Source organism: Trachurus japonicus, chromosome 20, assembly GCF_045865225.1.
Source record: "Trachurus japonicus isolate A0001 chromosome 20, Traja_1.0".
NCBI classification, from domain to species: domain Eukaryota; kingdom Metazoa; phylum Chordata; class Actinopteri; order Carangiformes; family Carangidae; genus Trachurus; species Trachurus japonicus.
This window is the reverse complement of record NC_140926.1, coordinates 15,542,864-15,560,153: the sequence shown is the minus strand read 5'-3', so window position 1 is coordinate 15,560,153 and position 17,290 is coordinate 15,542,864. Positions and strand designations below refer to the sequence as shown.

Below are 17,290 nucleotides of genomic sequence, written 5' to 3'. Positions count from 1 at the left end.
ATAAACTTTTTTTTTTTTTTTTTTTAACTATTACTGGAAAAAATCTATAAAACGATGTTTTTAGGAAGTTACGTCGGTGTGCACCCGTAAATGGTCCGTCTCGACCCTGGTCGCTTGGTTTGGTTTGGTCCGACCACTGTCAACATGTCAAAATTGGCTTAACGACGCACCTGGAAATGATTGACCCAGTCTGACTGCGACATGGAGGAGCTGACAACACCTGTCCGAGAGCAACACAAATTCAATGTTGACAGACTTCAGAGATATTTGTCCGTCAACTCACTCGATACCAACACATTGTCTGTCAAACAATACAGGTAAGCCAGTCAGACAGCGATGGTTTGTTTCACGGTGTTTTAGCTTAGTTAAAGGACAAAGCAACAGAAAGCTCGTATTGTGCAAATCACGATTAGCTAACCTACTGATAACACGCTAACAGCCGATTGTCTTTTCAGTGCTGGCCAGTCCAACCCAACTTTCCTAATCCAGAGCCCCTCAAAAAGCTATGTACTCAGAAAGAAGCCCCCAGGTGAGCTGCTGCCAGGGGCTCATAAGGTAAGGTTTGACACATTACTTTACGATGCTTAAATGCACAGATGTTCACAAGTCTTTTTTTTTACAAGTCCAAGTCAAGTCTCAAGTCTTTGGTCACGAGTCCGAGTCAAGTCTCAAGTCAAATGAAAAAGAATTAAGAAATAAATACATTTGACTGCAGCACTCTGTCTCGTCTCCCCAGCAGGGGGAGAAACTTTAGTTAAATGGACTTCCAAGAAAAGATATGTGTATTGTGGAACAAAAAAAATGAAATGGAATTACTGCATTAAATATATTATCTGCATTGCTTATGCAGTTTTTGTAGTATAAAATGACTATTTTCTAAGAAACCTGTATGCAATCACAGTTGCATATCCTGTACAGGAAATTACATGAGAAAATCTTAAAATAAATTATTATGATGATATCTTCCAAAATGGGTGATGTTAAAGCATGGTATGGTTGATGTTTGTGACTTTGTTTCCAGGTGGACAGAGAGTATCGGGTACAGAAGGCCCTGTTTTCAGCTGGTTTCCCTGTGCCTCATCCTCTTTTGCACTGCACTGATGTTGAAGTCATAGGAACAGAGTTCTACATGATGGAGCATGTGAAGGTAAATTTGTGACACCAAGAGCCAAAACAACACAAGACTGTGAAGCCACCACTTAAATGATAAAAGATGCAATTTGGAGTCACATGGGCTGGCTTTCTGTCATATTCTAGCTTGACATACCCAACTGTTCCACATGCCTACAAATATCATGTTTAAAAATGCATTTGTTTATCATTTCTGTTGCCCAGGGGCGTATATTCAGGGATCTTCGTCTCCCTGGAATTTGTCCAGCAGAGAGAACAGCTCTATATGTGGCTGCAGTTGAAGTGTTGGCAAAGCTGCACTCACTGGAGTTTGCATCACTGAACCTTGAAGGGTATGGCAGAGGACCAGGCTACTGCAAGAGGCAGGTGAGAAAACACCTTGTAATCAGTAAATCAAAGATATCAAATCTGGAGCACTACTTACATTTTTAAAATTTTCTAAAATGTCTTTTTTCTCTCTCTGAAGGTGTCCACCTGGACAAAGCAGTACACTGCAGCAGCCCACAGAGAGATTCCAGCCATGAACGAACTGTCTGATTGGTTAATGAAGAATTTGCCGGCCAATGACAATGAAGTTACGCTTGTCCATGGAGACTTCCGATTGGATAACCTGATATTCCATCCAACAGAGGTAGAATGTCTCAGACAGTTGCTTTTGCCACTTTTGTACATTTGAAAATGTCATAAGTATGTTTGATGTCTTTAGGCCCGTGTGATAGCGGTGTTGGACTGGGAGTTGTCTACCACCGGGCAGCCTCTGGCAGACTTGGCATACTTCTTAATGCCTAACTACTGGCCCAGAGGCCTCAACATTATCAGCACAATGGGCAGCTTAAAAGGAATAGAAGGTAACGATAACTAGCAGAAACAACCCTGAGCAGGATAGGAACCGAAAATGACTTTGACTTAACCGAAAATGGCATTGTGTCTCTCCTATCTTTTGTCTCTCCAACCAACGAGCAGGTATTCCAACCGTGGGTGATCTGATCTCCGTTTACTGCAGGTGCCGAGGGATCCCATCTGCTTTGCCACAGTTGAATTTCTACCTGGCTCTGTCTGTCTTTAAAATGGCAGGAATTGCTCAGGTTCGTCTCTTTTTTAATGTGCTAAGAACAGCTTGCAACTCTACCCATGTTTGCAATGGAAGCAATAGATAAGCATATGAAAATATAGTTCTGAAATTGTAATTGTAATATCATATTGTATGGATACTTAAAAACTACATACTGTAGAAACTTAGTTGGATTGCTCACACCTTTTTTTTAATTCACCATTTTTATATAACAGGGAATCTATGCTCGATATCTACGGGGTAATGCCAGTGCACCCAATGCCGCTCAGTTTGGCCAGTGTGTGGAGCCCTTGGCTGAGATTGCTTTGCACCTTGCACAGAGGTTGGTTGCAGTTCCTATTTTCTTGATGTGTATGCACTGATGTCAGAATTTATATTATTTTTGAAGTAGAGGATTGAGATGGTCTAATCACCTTGGAATAACAAAATGTTGTGTAAATTCTGTGTGTTATTGTGTATTATTGCCAGAAAATGGATTGCTTTCAGCTGCTGATTAAACCTAAGCCAGCAACAGGCAGCTGGAATTTGGCATCCAACTGCTGCCTCTGATTTTTCTCAGTTTACTCTTTATCATGTGACATGTGTTTCCTGCCAGGTCTCACACAGGTGCAACAGAAGACAGACTGTTCCTTCAGACAGCTAAAGGGCAGGCGGTTCTCCAACAGGTCAAAGACTTCATGAGACAATATGTGCTTCCTGCTCAGGAGGTCAGTGCCAAGTGCTAACCAAGAACAAAAGAGATTTATTTGCCTAGTTAGACTTAACTTTGGACACAAAAAGGATTTGACAGAGCACAGAGGTTCAGTCATGCAATCAGACCTAATCAAATTAAGCGAGAAAACAATGACTCTGTTGATTATAAAAATTATCTTGCACACAGAATCATCAACTTTGGCTGGGGATCAGAGTGTTAATGCAGTGCAGAGATGGCACAGTGGGAATCAAATTCAACTACACGTTCCCTCGTAGATATATCTCAAGAAATATCTTATTAGCACATATGAGGATTCCTTATTTTATTGTTGAGGGTTCCAACCTATGTAAGCCATTCAGTAGTGTGAGCAGAGCTGACATGAAATTGGTTGATATTGCTATCTTCTATGATCTGTCTTACCAGTCCGCTGAGCAATATTTGTTTTCTACAGGAAGTTGCAGAGTACTACTCCAAACACACTCAGTCCCCACAGAGGTGGCACACCCCCCAAGTAATAGAGGATCTAAAGGTATGTGAGGATATTGTTATATATTTATTGATCTTTAACTTGGAAACATCAGCTGTTATCCACAGAGACCTAATATAAATATTATCAGAATGACTTAATGTTTTGAGAGCAATGCAAAACAAATAATCAATCTAGCAGGTTAAATCCTGTCTAAACACTTCACCTCCCATCTGAGTCAGCCACACACTACGATCCATCATCATCAACATCAACAGTTTAATGTTTTGATCTCTTCCAACTGCTTAAGATCTGCTCGTCATTACTGATATCTGCCTCGAATGAAGGGCTTGCATGCAGATACGCTAATGTACAGAAATGTGTATCTGTGTGTGCAGGTGAAAGCCAGGGAGGCAGGGCTGTGGAACCTTTTCCTTCCTGCTGTCAGTGGTCTCAGTCAGTTGGACTATGCCTATATTGCAGAGGAAACCGGACGCTGCCTCTTTGCCCCTGAAGTTTTCAACTGCCAGGCTCCTGGTAAACATTTTATTTTTGAGGTCATTTAGAGTCCACAGTTTTACTTACACCATGACCTCTCAGTGTATACGAGAGATTATATTCTCTCATACTTTGGATAACATCATCTGTAGTGAGGTAAACTGTCTTTCTTTTAACAACCATGCATGTTTCTACTTATCTGAGATAAAATATAAAGATCTACATAACTGATGATTTGCCGTCTTAAGGTATTTGTCAGATGACTTAAAACAGCACAGTTAAAATCATGGATAATGTATTACTTTCCAAATTTAGACTCATAAATTACTGACAGAATGTGTTTATTGTGTGATTTCTCTACAGACACAGGAAATATGGAGGTGCTGCACATGTTTGGCAACGAAGAACAGAAAAGCAAATGGTTGGAGCCTCTACTCAAAGGAGAGATCCGCTCCTGTTTCTGTATGACAGGTATTTCCTTGACAGTGTCCACCTGCATCATTCAAAGATACTCAGTGTCCCTGGGCTTTACAAGTCATGTAGAATACATTTTTGTAGAATAGATTGAAGAACATAGGAGTTCACCAAAGTGAGTCTCCAAAACATTTTAGGATATGATTAAACAGTCAAAATAAATGGATAACAACTGTTGGAACATTATACACAAATCCAGTCGATATGTCAAAGTAAAACAATTTTCTTCTCAATCTTCACTCTTTTAAAAGCAGCTCAAATTCCCCACAGTGTGATCAGCTTTGACAATTTCAGGTCCCTCAGTAGATTGTTTGAGGAATACTGATCAAATTCCAGATGATCATCCAATAAAAGTAAAACATTGCAGTGATCAAGTGTTTCCTGACCCAGTTGGGGAGGACAGAATTTAAATTCATCCTGAAGAAAATAAATTTAGTGCTTGGAATGCTTTCAAGATGTACTATGAGATGTACAGTTGGCCTGGGAGTTGTTTTACCGATAGAGGTTTATTGTGGATACAAAAGAAAACCCCCTTATTTCTGGATTCAGTGGAGATATGAGCTAATCCTAAAGTCAAGAGTAGTTTAAATTATATAATAAATCAGCGATTGAGTTCAGCAACACTTTTTGTACCTTTTGGAATCAGTGTTGTGTATCTAATTACTGGAAACATTTGAAGTTCAGTTGTGGTTTTCTCTTTTCTCAAATGTTCCTGTGATGGTAGCGCTCTTAAATGAGCCAGGTTACACACTGCAACTCTGTAAAAGACTTGTTTGAAATGTCAAATGGCAAACACCCGCTAACTATGAGTAATTTCTCCCTGTTTTTCTCCCATTTGGTTTCACGCTGCCTGGAAACAGCAGCATGCCAAAGGTGATTACAGTGGGTGTGAACCTCCCCATGGTTTTCACTAACACAGATGGTGATTAGTAGTGTTTCTGTAGCTGTATTATGCTGCACGGCAAGGGGCAGAAACCTCCATCTTGAACTGACAAACCATTTCTGTGTGACTTTAAGAGTCATCTGCTTTACAGTTGAAGTATGAAAATGGTGTGAGAGCTCTATTTATATTTCCCCCTCTGCATGTGGTTTGAGCTAAAAGCCAGAGTTTTGATTTTAGGAAAGATGGGACATATAACAAAGGCAGGGGACTGAATATTGTTCATCTGAGTCTCATTGCTTGTTATACTTAATGCTCTGTGATCTCTTCCACAGAGCCTGATGTAGCCTCAAGTGATGCGACCAACATGGAGTGCACTCTTCATAGGGATGGAGACAACTACGTCATAAACGGCAAAAAATGGTGGAGTAGTGGTATGTCTATTTTCATTAAGTATATCAGGAAAAAGCATACATAACATACTTTTATGTCCCATTTAGGGACAATTATAACATTAGAATATTTATAAGGTGGTAAACTTCAAAAGGTTGATGTCCATTATGTTTCAGAGGTTTCCCAGAAAGAGATGTCTTTGTATGTAAACATGATGTTGCTGTGACAAAGCACCATAGAGATAAATACTTACAGGCTGCTAACATATGACCAACAGGAAAGTAACGATGACTCACGAAGAAAACATTATAAAACATAAATATCTTTTTAATGTTCCTCATTTCATGTAGGAAAATATTACACAGAGTAGCTTTGGTTCGTCAGCAGGATGAATCACTTAAAGGTTGTATATAGTTGACATTTTATCTCATCGGTCATTGTAATAGATTCAATATGACTGCTGAATGGCTTTAAAATAAATGTTAATGTAACTATAAACCTAAATCCCCCTAAGATCATCTAGCTGTTGATACTTCCCTGAATTTACTGTACAGGCACATTTAATGTTTATTTCCTGGACTCAAGACTAACTATGAGTCATGTATGAGTCAGAATTAATCTGATTTATAGTGCAGTTTACTCTTTGACCACTTACTGGCTCTATAAAGAACCATGTGGAGCACTAACAAGTTAAGCCACCATTCTAAAAGTAAATGTAGGTATTAACAGTTGCTTAAATATCCAAAGCTCCTTTTTGTGTGTTACATGTTTATTGTGCACCTCTCCCATTACTAAAGATATTCCAGATGTTTCCTGTGACACGGATGTGGTCTGAGGTTTTACATGTAACTCCCACTTTAATGGAAAAAAGTGGCCTCTTGTTTTCCTTGTTTCTCTTCTTCTTTTTGTCATTATTATTTACTAAACTTTCAAATGGTTGTCCTCAAGAATTGCAGGGTTTGTGTCTGTGACTCTGCAAGTATTTTTTCAGAACAGTTCTCTCTATTTTTTATGTGAAATTGGATCAGTGGAAAAATTCTGGGGTTATGTGAATGGCCTCTGCCAGCATGAATATATCTTTCTGTTAGGAAAGAATGCTGGTGTTTTGATGGCTGTTTCAGGCTTAGTGTGACCTGTGGCTGCTTTTGTGTCAAACTATATTTTTAAGGCGAGGATATAGGATGGTCACCGTGACATCCAGAGAATCCAGATTTACCAACAACAAAAGAGAAAGGAAAACAAGCCAATGTGTTGTTTCAATTGAAATTACGTCAAAGGAAATGTTTTGCCGTGGTAACTCATTCTTTCCAAGTATCAAATATTACATCCACAGCCAGATCTCCATTTACATGGTACGGGTGTTTCCCTGCAGGCTGTCCTAGACGTTTGGCAGCCCACACATAAAAGGAGAATCTGTGTATAAAGCTTCCCCAAAGAGAAACAGAAAGTGAAGACACACTCATTCTTTGGTTTTTGTCCTGAATTTCATTGTAATTATGCAACGGGCTCCATGTTACATTTTGGTAGCTTGCCTTGGAATGACAGCCTCTTTGTCATTGAATATCCCTCGGTTAGTTAAACTTACTGGAAATGTTGGTCAATCCATTTAGACGAAAAATGTTGTCTGTAATTCGAATGATGCAGTTATTCCCAGCTTTCCATTTTTTCTAGTTATTTGCAGCAAGCTCCGTGCAGGGCAGTGGGAGGCTTTACAGATGTTGTTAGCTTTCCTGTGGTATGGAACATATAAGACTGTCAAGACATTATAATGTACTAAATTACTCCCAGACCTACAATCTTTTCTTTTTAAGCCATGGGAATTTGTATTTCCATACTCAGTCACACATGCACAGATGTATAACATTATCAGTAGTCGTTGTGAAATGAAATCCTCTAATAAGTCTTAATATTTTTGGCGTTCAGGACAACTTAAGATCATCATATAAAAGAATCATAATTTGATGTTTAGGTTCAGGGCGGTATGATGATATGATGTCCAAGATATGTGAGCCATATGAAATACTTGTTTGAAAACTAAGTGGGTTCATAAAAGATTTAGAGTTTCCTCGTTTACTTGTAACTTAATACTTGTATTGCCAAGGTTACCAGTCATTCCTTTGCTTGGAGACTGTTGAAAGTGTAACCTAAACTTTTGTGTCTCCAGTTAGACACACCCAATGTGTACAGAGTGCAGCTCCCAAATGTCCAAGCTGTAAGACATTATAGGCGATGACTAACAGGTACTGCAAATTGGATCCATTTGAGAGACAGTTTCCTCTAAACAACGGTGTTTTGTCTAGAGGTCTATGTAAAATGGTCAGGAAGTGACCAAATTAAGATGGACCTTCTCTGTAACAGCTGTTGTAGCGTAAATAAGTCTGAATGTTGCACCGCCAACTCGTTCAGAGCCTGTATTTTATATCAGGGTTAGCTTGAGCATGATGTTATATGATGGCATTGTGTAATTTCAAAGGGGATAAGTCAGCAGTTTTAGCACCCTAAAGAGAGAGCGCTTATATACCGTTTAAAGGTTATGTGATTACAAAGCTCTATGGATTACCCTTCAGTGCTAAACATTTGCTCTTTGAAGCTCATATTGAATTAAAAACTAAAAGCTTGATCTGATTGAAAAACACAATTCCCACATACATATATCTCCTCCCAGAATCACTGTCATGTCATGCTGAAAGAAGACGTCCTTCCTGCTGTTTGCTCTTCCGTCTTTGTCTGCCAAATGTTGTTCTTCTGAATGGGTCACCCACTGTGCAATCAAGCCACCCCTCTTCCTAACCCAAGCCACAGGGTGTAATAAAATTAGATGCAGATGATCTCATGGAAGGCAGCGCAGGCTGTAATGCTTAATTAGACTTGACTTGTCGTGAGGAAACAGAGCAGGACGGCGAGCATCTTGAGTTTCAGCTGCTTTTAATTGCAACAGATGCTTGTCGTTATGTATCACTGAAAATCTTTGTTTTATTTAACAAAATACATCATTTATACAAAATACTTTGCTTAGTTAGTGCATATAAACTCATTTTACCTTTTTAGCTAAACTAAGACTTAATAACGGTTATAATTTGTGTAATAATAAAGATGTAAATATATATACAGAGACATACTATTTTGTCCCAAGTGCTTAGAAGACATAGATTTACAAAGCTTAAATAGTAAAGAAGACATAGATTTACGAAGCTTAAATAGTAAAGGTGCTTGTGTCTTGGTCCTCTGAACCAGACTGGGATTGCGTTTGTGTGCATGTGTTGAGTGAAATCTCCACTGCCGGCTCCTCGGGGACATGTCTCGGGTGTCTCTGGAGTCGCTGTCCGAGGCGTTTGGCAGCCTTGAGGACATGTCCCCGGAAGGAGGATCCCATGAAGGCGTAGAGGAGTGGGTTTATGCAGGCGTGCGTCAGCGCCAGGCTCTCGGTCACTTGAATAGCGTGATCCAGGCTCTTGCTGACGCCGCAGTCGGTCACAAGGATGTAGATGATGTCCATGGCTCGGCACAGCTTGACCACGTTGTAGGGCAGCTGGGTGAGCAGGAACACGGCCACCACGACCAGCAGGACTCGCAGGGTGCGCCACTTCCGTTCTCTCCGCACCCCAACCGCCCGGCTCAGCGCCCGCCCTACCAGGGAGTAGCACACGACCATGACCAGGAAAGGGAGCAAGAACCTGAGGGTGACTTCCAGCAGCTCCAGGGCAGCCTTCGCAGGCCGTGCCATGCTGTGAGGGTAGACGGCAGTACAGGCCATCCTGGAATGCGAGTGTTTGACGGTGGAGAAGATAAGTTCAGGAAGGCCCAGAAAGCTGGCCGCAGCCCACAACACCACGCACACCAGGAGCCATTGTCTCCTAACCCGGGCACCTGTGCCAGTCCTGCCTGTTGGGTTTTGGGCAACAGCGCGGTACCGATCCACACTGATACACGCCAGCAACAGCATGCCGCAGCTGAAGTTGGTACTGTAGAGGAAGGAGGTGAGCTTGCAGGCCGCCGTGCCCAACATCCAGCCGTGGACAGCATCGGCCGCCCAGAAGGGCAGGGTGAAGAGCAGCAGCAGGTCCGAAATGGCGAGGTTAAGGATGCACACGTCTGTCAGGGTTCGTAGCCGCAACCTTGATGTGTAAACCACCACTACCAGGGCATTCCCAGCCAGACCAACCACCAGAGCCAGGGCATAGATGATGGGGAGGAAGACACCAGCAAAAGAGCGCACTGTCTCTTTGTCACAGACACTGTGTTCATAATGGTATTCATAACTGTCATTAAAGTTGTCCTCGTGATAATAGTAATCATCCATTTTTTTCTGGAACAGGAAAGAGAGTACAGTTTAGGGTGACATCATCTTCAAATGGGGAAAAAACACGCTGTTTATTCTGATCTTTATACATCCCATGGGCTAAATAGGTAATCCATTACATAAGATTATTAGTTATTTTGTTTGACAAAACAACAACCATGTAAACCCTGAGCTTCTTTTCATTAGACACAGGAGAGAGAGAGTTATTCCTGTGTTGTGCTTCTGAGGAATCTGCCCTGCATGGTTTCCCTAATGGTTTAAGCCCTGTCTGTGTGAATGGCACTGAACTCAAATCCAGGGGCCAAACTCAGACAGGAGAGTCACAGAACTGTTAATTACCCTTTTGAATTAAGTCGGTTTGCTTTCTGTTGGATACTTAATCATTAGAAATGGCAGCTTTTAAACTGTGAACACCATGTGTGATCCATTTGCACCTCCCAAGTTTGTTTTCTGTCTATGTGACAGTTAATGATATTTGCCTACAGGAGAGTGAAAAGACAAGAATCTGAGGAATTGAGCAAGGGAAGAGATGAGGATGATAAAAGCATGTGTAATCGAAGTCTCGTGATTCAAATCGGGGATGTTGTTTTTACCGTTGAGCTCCCCTGGAGTGAGAATTTCATCCTGACTCCCTGTGTTGTTAACATCCCCTCCCTATGCTGCTCACACCAGATAGAGGACTAGGAAAAACACAACTCTGTGTGAGTCCCTCTACATGTTGACTCTAGAGAGACTAGAACCGCCAACATTCCATGTACTCCTAGAACCGCCAAGAGGTCATTTTGACCTCCATTCATTCTAATGCAAAAATGGTAAATGGACTGCATTTATATAGCCATATATATTATATAAGCAGCCAGACACACAACTCAAAACACTTTATAGTAATGCTTCACATTCATATACATACACATACTTTACAAAAAATAACAATAGTCATTGCAAGGCAACCAATATAGACGACTCTTTATTTTTCTATTTTTCGAACAGTGTGTGTGTATATAAAAAATTTCAAAATTGTTACAAATTTCTGAATTCATGTCCATTTATCATGAGAGCAAGGGACTGTCATTGTTATGTTCAATGTTTATGAGTAATGTTCATTTTTTATCTGTTTGACACCTGTTTTAACTGTTTGACAACTTTCTAATATCTGAACTCGTGTTGTGTTGTGGGATGAGGTCAAAATGACTAACTATCTAACTAACTAACTAACTAACTATCTAACTAACTAACTGACAAACTGAGTGACTAAATGGACATTCTTTAGCCCAGATTGCAATGATTGGAAAATCAGTTTTATAATTTTTTATATACATACACTGTTCGAAAAATAGAAAAATAAAGAGTCGTCTATATTGGTTGCCTAGCAACGACTATTGTTATTTTTTGTAAAGTATGTGTATGTATATGAATGTGAAGCATTACCATAAAGTGTTTTGAACTGTGTGTCTGGCTAGCTTTATAATATATATGGCTATATAAATGCAGTACATTTAGCATTTTTGCATTAGAATGAATGGAGGTCAAAATGACCTCTTGGCGGTTCTAGGTAAAATCACTCTTTTTTTCGTTCTCTTTTATACTAGAATCGTGAAAACGCATAAGATGATGTAGAACACACTTTTAGGAAAAGTCACTGGGAGACATAGGGTTTTTACGCAAACAGAGTTACGTGCATTTTAAGAAGCGAGAGAGGTCAAAATTACCTCACGGCGGTTCTAGTGTTAACAGTCCATGGAGAACTATGATAAAACACAGGTGATATTAATAATTACTCATATCTGCGTCAGCAAAGTGTATCAGATTCTGTGTTCTTCTCGGTTCACTAACAAGTGGAATTTAGGAAACTGAAATCTATTAGCAAAAACACATGACAAGGCAGGGTGTGATTCCTGGCCAAGAGACCAAGATATTAAGCAAGGCATATTTTGCATATTAGGAATGTTTTGACAAACCACACTTGCTACTAACAAATACACTGTTGTTTTAGGAAACATTTCCAGATCTGTTATATAATGATGAGTTATTACTGCTCCAATGGGAGAAACAGGACTTCTGAAACAGATGTTCATCTCAACACTGAAGTATGCAAAGTATTCCACTGCTGTCAACAGCTGCACCTCATGTCCAATGGCTGTATAATAGGTTCATTTATGTTTTTATGGTTTTATATAGTACTGATTGTTGGGTTTATTTAGTCTCCACGTGATAAATATAGAAAAGAAGTCCTAATTGTTTTAATCACCATATAAAATGAACATAATTTTGCATACAGAATTTTAGTAGCTGAATATAGCGATTTAAAATCATTTTTGTTGATTGTTTCTGTTAATTAGAAATACAGCCCTGTTCCATTCCTTTACCAGATGTTAACACATTTTAATAAGCATCGGAAAAATATAATGGATTCAGCTGTTTGTATGTATTGAAAGGCCTGTCAGTCATTCGAGTGACTTTTTTTGTTTACATTTGGATGAAGGATTTTATATTTAATTTAATGAAAAGAGGATAGAAAGATAAGTAAAACAAAGTGCCACATATTCTAAGAGCTGATTTAAAATCACGATGCTTACATGTGGCAGTTGTTGTTTATTTTGGTCATGGTATTGCAGCAAGTTAAGCTTATACTTCTACAGTTATAATGATGTCATAAAATAATTGGACTTTGATTGTAAGTCAGTTAGTGCACCTCAGACAGTCAACAAGATACAACACTTTTCTATATATCGCCTGATGAGTTTAAATGTGAAATGAACATGACTAGTTTATTTACGTAAAATGAACCATACAAACATATAAAATAGCATAGCAAAAACGTAAGGTCCAAACAGCAAATCATATAAAAGTCTATCACCACACTTGTTTTGTTTTTTTAACAGTCTTCTCACAGTTTGACCTATTTTATAGTTGAAAACTTCAGCCTCTTACCTTGTGTCTGTTCCCTTGGTGAGATTGGTTAATAGTTGTAATCCTTTTTTTTTTTTTAAATCACACAAAAGCAGTTGTGATGTATCCTGAGTTGAAAAGTTGTATGCACTCCACAACCGAAGTGACTGATCTGGTTGCCTTGGCCCGCCCCACTCCCTTCACTGCTGACATTTAACCACGTAGCTCTCCTAGCTCTCCATTCAACTGTGTGTGTGCGTGCGTGCACTTGTGCATGTGCATGTGTTTTGCAGCATGGATGTATAAAAAGATGAGAGATAAATCTTCAACTTGTCCTCACAGTTTAATAGACTGTACTGGGCAAAGACCTGTACAATGAGAGGCTGTTTTCTAATCTCAGATCAGTGGTGAACTTAATCTCTTACTCCTTGTCACGCCGGCAGTGCCCTGGAAACTGCCCTTTGTTTATGCCTGCGCAAGAAAAGGAGTGAAAAAAATCCCATAAGGATCACGTTTGTCCCACTTGCAAAGCTCACTCTGCCGTGAGTGTGGTTTGCTGGAATGCTGTGTGTGCATTGTTTACCAACCTTAATTGCAGTTTAGCAAAAATCATGTGGACTAAAGTTTCCATTTCAAATTCACTTGAATGGTAGTAGTTTGGTTTCATGGATTCTTTTTCTCATGAAGTGTGTTTCCTTATTTCAACTTCCTCAGAGATGGTAAACTATTATAAAATGATAAAATTCCTCCCTCTTCGTGCAAGATGGTATGGAACCAAAAAAAATAAATAGAAACCCGCTTCCATAAAATTCTTTTACTTTTGGCAAAGAAAAAAATACCAGATTTTTTTAAGTATATCAAACTGACGTGAAAGATTTTCAAAAATTTAACATGAAATATTTTGTTGTTATGTACTCGGGATGGATTACTGGGCTGGGATGGTTTATTTTCATTCCAGCGATGATAAGACATGTATGGGCATGACTGGCGTCTGACAGCAGGACTCAGCCTGTAGCATCTTATGTAAGGGTTCAGAGGAAAACCTAACCTGCCCTTGAGCCAAACAGGCTTTCCTATATGTGGCTTTTGGGTGGAGTTGGGTTCAAAGTTTTGATTCCGTTGTTACAGTGCGAGTGTAATCATTTGGACTGTCTCCGATCACAGGAAGTCAAACAAACAGAGACCAAACATCTGTCAGATCGTGTTTGCACTCGTGCTGTGATTCTCACAAAGTCATTATTCAATGTCTCGTCTGTAGATGTCTGGTGTCCACATGCCCTGTCCTTAGGGGACAATTTCGTGGATTTGACGGAAATATAAACAGGAAGGCAGACCATTGGTCACCCTGACTCTGCCTCCGGGATTCAGGGCAACAAGGACGACTTTGTGTGGCTGCCTTGCCTCCCAGGGAAATTCCAATGTATTCTGCATTTGCTCAGTATTGCACTACAACGTGCACTGTAGTTATCTGGTTATCAAACTGATGATATGAAATGTCAATGTCCACTGTATCTGCTTTGTAGGATATCTATATAGGTGGTGTTGCCCTCTAGTGGGATGTCATTGAAAGAATTATTTTCTTCCAGAAATAACTTAAGTAAATTTTCCACTTCCCCGCAACAAAAAGCATCTCCTTGAAATTTATTGTATGTGAAAGAATCCAGCTCCTAAATCCAAACTATAAATCAACCTGTGACTATTATATTTGAGCTGGCCGTTCTGCTATAAATCTGTCATGAGTTGTTCCTTGTTTGGTGATTCCCAGTCAGTTTCCGAACCACACTCTGGTCACGGAAAGGTTAAGGACAGAGTGAGCCCCCTCCGCCCAGCAAGATACGAATACAAATGAATCATGGGCTTTCTGAATGTTCTCAACAGGTGCTGGCAATCCTCAATGCAAAGTGGCCATTGTGATGTGCAGGAGCAGTTCCCAGGATGTTAGCAGCAGGTCAGTGGAGCAGTCAGGTGGTGGAAAATACTTGCACCTTTGTTTCCTTCCTCTGGTTTTGGAAAGTACAAGGATTTTTTTTTTTTTTTTAGGATTGGGTCACAATTTCTGGAGAGTCCCTTTTACGTAGTTTTTCAAACATTTGACTCATCTTTACCAAAACAAACAATTGCTCCTCCATGTAATTGTTAGGATGAGCTCAATAAATAAATGTTGAAATGCTTCAAGTAGTGTTTAAATGTCTGTAAGTAGATGGTTGAATAAAGTGCTGCCCAGGATTTATGTTGGCAGTATTCCAGCTGAATTAATTGAATGGTACTCTTCAGATTTTATACACAGTGTTTTATATTTAATTGATTCTGTGCTTAGCTCATTCTCCCACTGAACTTCCTCTGAGCTGCTATTATTATGGAAATGGACTTTGTGTAGGAACAGGGTGTACTTCCCAGCATGCACTTGCATTTTAATAAATGCCCAGTGTTTCTGCCTAAAGCTTAACACAGAAAAATCAATCAAATGAATCTCAATGATGCTTGTCGGCAGTTAAATCTTGGGGCTGACATTTAATTGGCACTAATCTTAATCCAAAAATCATCGTTGGCAAATGTCTATCGATGCACAACCGAAGAGACAGCCACACCCAAGATATGTAATGCATTTTCTCATTCTTTTGTAACCACAATGTTGTAACAAAACAAACACCCGACTGTTTGCATAGAAAGAGTGAAAATTAGCTCTGCTTTGACTTTGTTCCTCAGGCACGGCAGACACAGCATGATCCTGGTACCCATGGACACGGCAGGTGTGAAGCTGGTCAGACCACTCACCGTGTTTGGACAGGATGGTATGATTAACACCTGTCATCGCAACTCCATGGAAGTGCTTGATGTTTTCCTGTTTTTCCAGTATATCAATTAACTCCTTGCACACAAATATGACTCATTGATGTGCTTTCCCCGCCAAATGTAACATTTTTTTTTCCTTCTTCCGTGCTTAGATGCCATCCATGGTGGCCACCTTGAAGTGCACTTTGAGAATGTACGTGTTCCTGCTTCCAACATTATTCTGGGTAAGAGTCTATTGCTGTGTTTGTTTCCTTCCTAAGAAGTTCATAATAATACCTATAAAGCCATAAAAATACACAGTGTGATTGCGTATCTGTTGTGTTTGGACAATGGCTTAAGAATTGTTTTTGAGGTCACTAGGACAGCATTGTAATGTCTATTTCTAATTTCAGTCCTGTTATTGTTCATGGTCTTACTTTCTGTTATGTCTCTGGGTTCTTTCCCATTAGGAGAGGGTAGGGGATTTGAGATTGCCCAAGGTCGCCTGGGCCCGGGAAGGCTGCACCACTGTATGAGAGCTGTCGGCCTGTCAGAGTTGGCCCTGGAGCTGCTCTGCCACCGGGCGGCTACCAGGCGCACATTTGGAAAAAAACTGTACCAACATGTAAGTTGACAACAACTCTAATCTCAGGGCCGAGGCAGCATGAGTTGAGTTCTTCTGTGCTGTCGACACCTAGTGGACAGAGTTTTAGATGCAACTTGATGAGACAAGAAATGTGTGCATTATCTGTGTGCCTACAGGAAGTTGTTGCTCACTGGATTGCAGAGTGCCGACTCCTGATTGAACAGACCCGTCTGCTCACTCTACATGCTGCTCACGCACTAGATACAGTGGGCAGTCGAGCTGCTCGCAAACAGGTAACACTCTTTGTCTGATTATCTGTTTTGCAAATATTCAGTGAACTGCATTTGAGACAAGAAGTCTTACAAAAATGAATTATGCCTGCACAAAAACAGTTCTGGTTCTGTCAGATGTTATGCAGTCATTTCAGAGACATTGCCAATTAAAGTTAACGATGACACATAAAAACTTCCAGAGTTCAACATTCCCACCACCATCTGCACTCACTTATTGTTACTTGTCTGTTTTCTTAGATTGCTATGATCAAGGTGGCAGCAGCCAGGATGGCCTGTAAGGTGGTGGACTGTGCCATACAGGTTTATGGAGGTGCAGGTGTGTCTGGAGACTTCCCACTGGCACAGATGTGAGTATACATTACTGTATTCTTTCTGTCAGACAAATAATAAGCAGAAGATAGATCTCCTCTCTGATAACAGTACATCCATTCTTCCTCAGGTATGCATATGTGCGGACTCTGCGCATTGCTGATGGACCAGACGAGGTGCACCTCTCCTCCATTGCTCATCTAGAACTCAGGGATCAGCTAAAGAAACAGGCCAAACTGTAAAGTAATAATCACATAAGCTTCATGAAATTGTAAAAACATTTTCACTGCCTTGTTCAGACTCCTGTCAGATTGTTGCCTGAAGAAAATTATTTTTTACTTCCTACGATGTCTCTTTAAAGCAACACTTTGTAGTTTTTCGACCTTAAAATAATGTTTCTAAACTCATAAAAGTGGTAAAAAATGGATAACAGGATGAATGGTGCTCCGCTGCAGCCTGAGTAAGGTCGTGCCAGCTGCAACTGCACTATTTCACTTTCCTGTGTGGGTAGGAACACAGCGCCACCATGGTCC

The 17,290-nt window shown here is 40.2% G+C and overlaps 2 protein-coding genes across 2 annotated transcripts; one reads left to right on the top strand and one right to left on the bottom strand.

The window, feature by feature from the left end:
- Positions 1 to 84: 84 nt before the first annotated feature.
- acad11 (acyl-CoA dehydrogenase family, member 11) lies at positions 85 to 17,183 on the top strand. The gene is made up of 20 exons (XM_085762971.1): positions 85 to 317; positions 456 to 555; positions 1,022 to 1,147; positions 1,336 to 1,497; positions 1,598 to 1,762; positions 1,838 to 1,979; positions 2,095 to 2,216; positions 2,419 to 2,525; positions 2,799 to 2,910; positions 3,349 to 3,426; positions 3,762 to 3,900; positions 4,225 to 4,332; positions 5,551 to 5,649; positions 14,676 to 14,745; positions 15,504 to 15,589; positions 15,743 to 15,814; positions 16,040 to 16,194; positions 16,332 to 16,448; positions 16,686 to 16,795; positions 16,888 to 17,183. Exons 1-20 carry the CDS (start codon positions 202 to 204, stop codon positions 16,997 to 16,999), a joined length of 2,298 nt encoding a protein of 765 aa, XP_085619097.1. The 5' UTR covers positions 85 to 201; the 3' UTR covers positions 17,000 to 17,183.
- Positions 8,797 to 13,174, bottom strand: ackr4b (atypical chemokine receptor 4b). The gene is made up of 2 exons (XM_085762974.1): positions 12,840 to 13,174; positions 8,797 to 9,914 (listed from the first exon to the last, which is right to left on the bottom strand). Exon 2 carries the CDS (start codon positions 9,906 to 9,908, stop codon positions 8,802 to 8,804), a length of 1,107 nt encoding a protein of 368 aa, XP_085619100.1. The 5' UTR covers positions 9,909 to 9,914; positions 12,840 to 13,174; the 3' UTR covers positions 8,797 to 8,801.
- Positions 17,184 to 17,290: the final 107 nt, after the last annotated feature.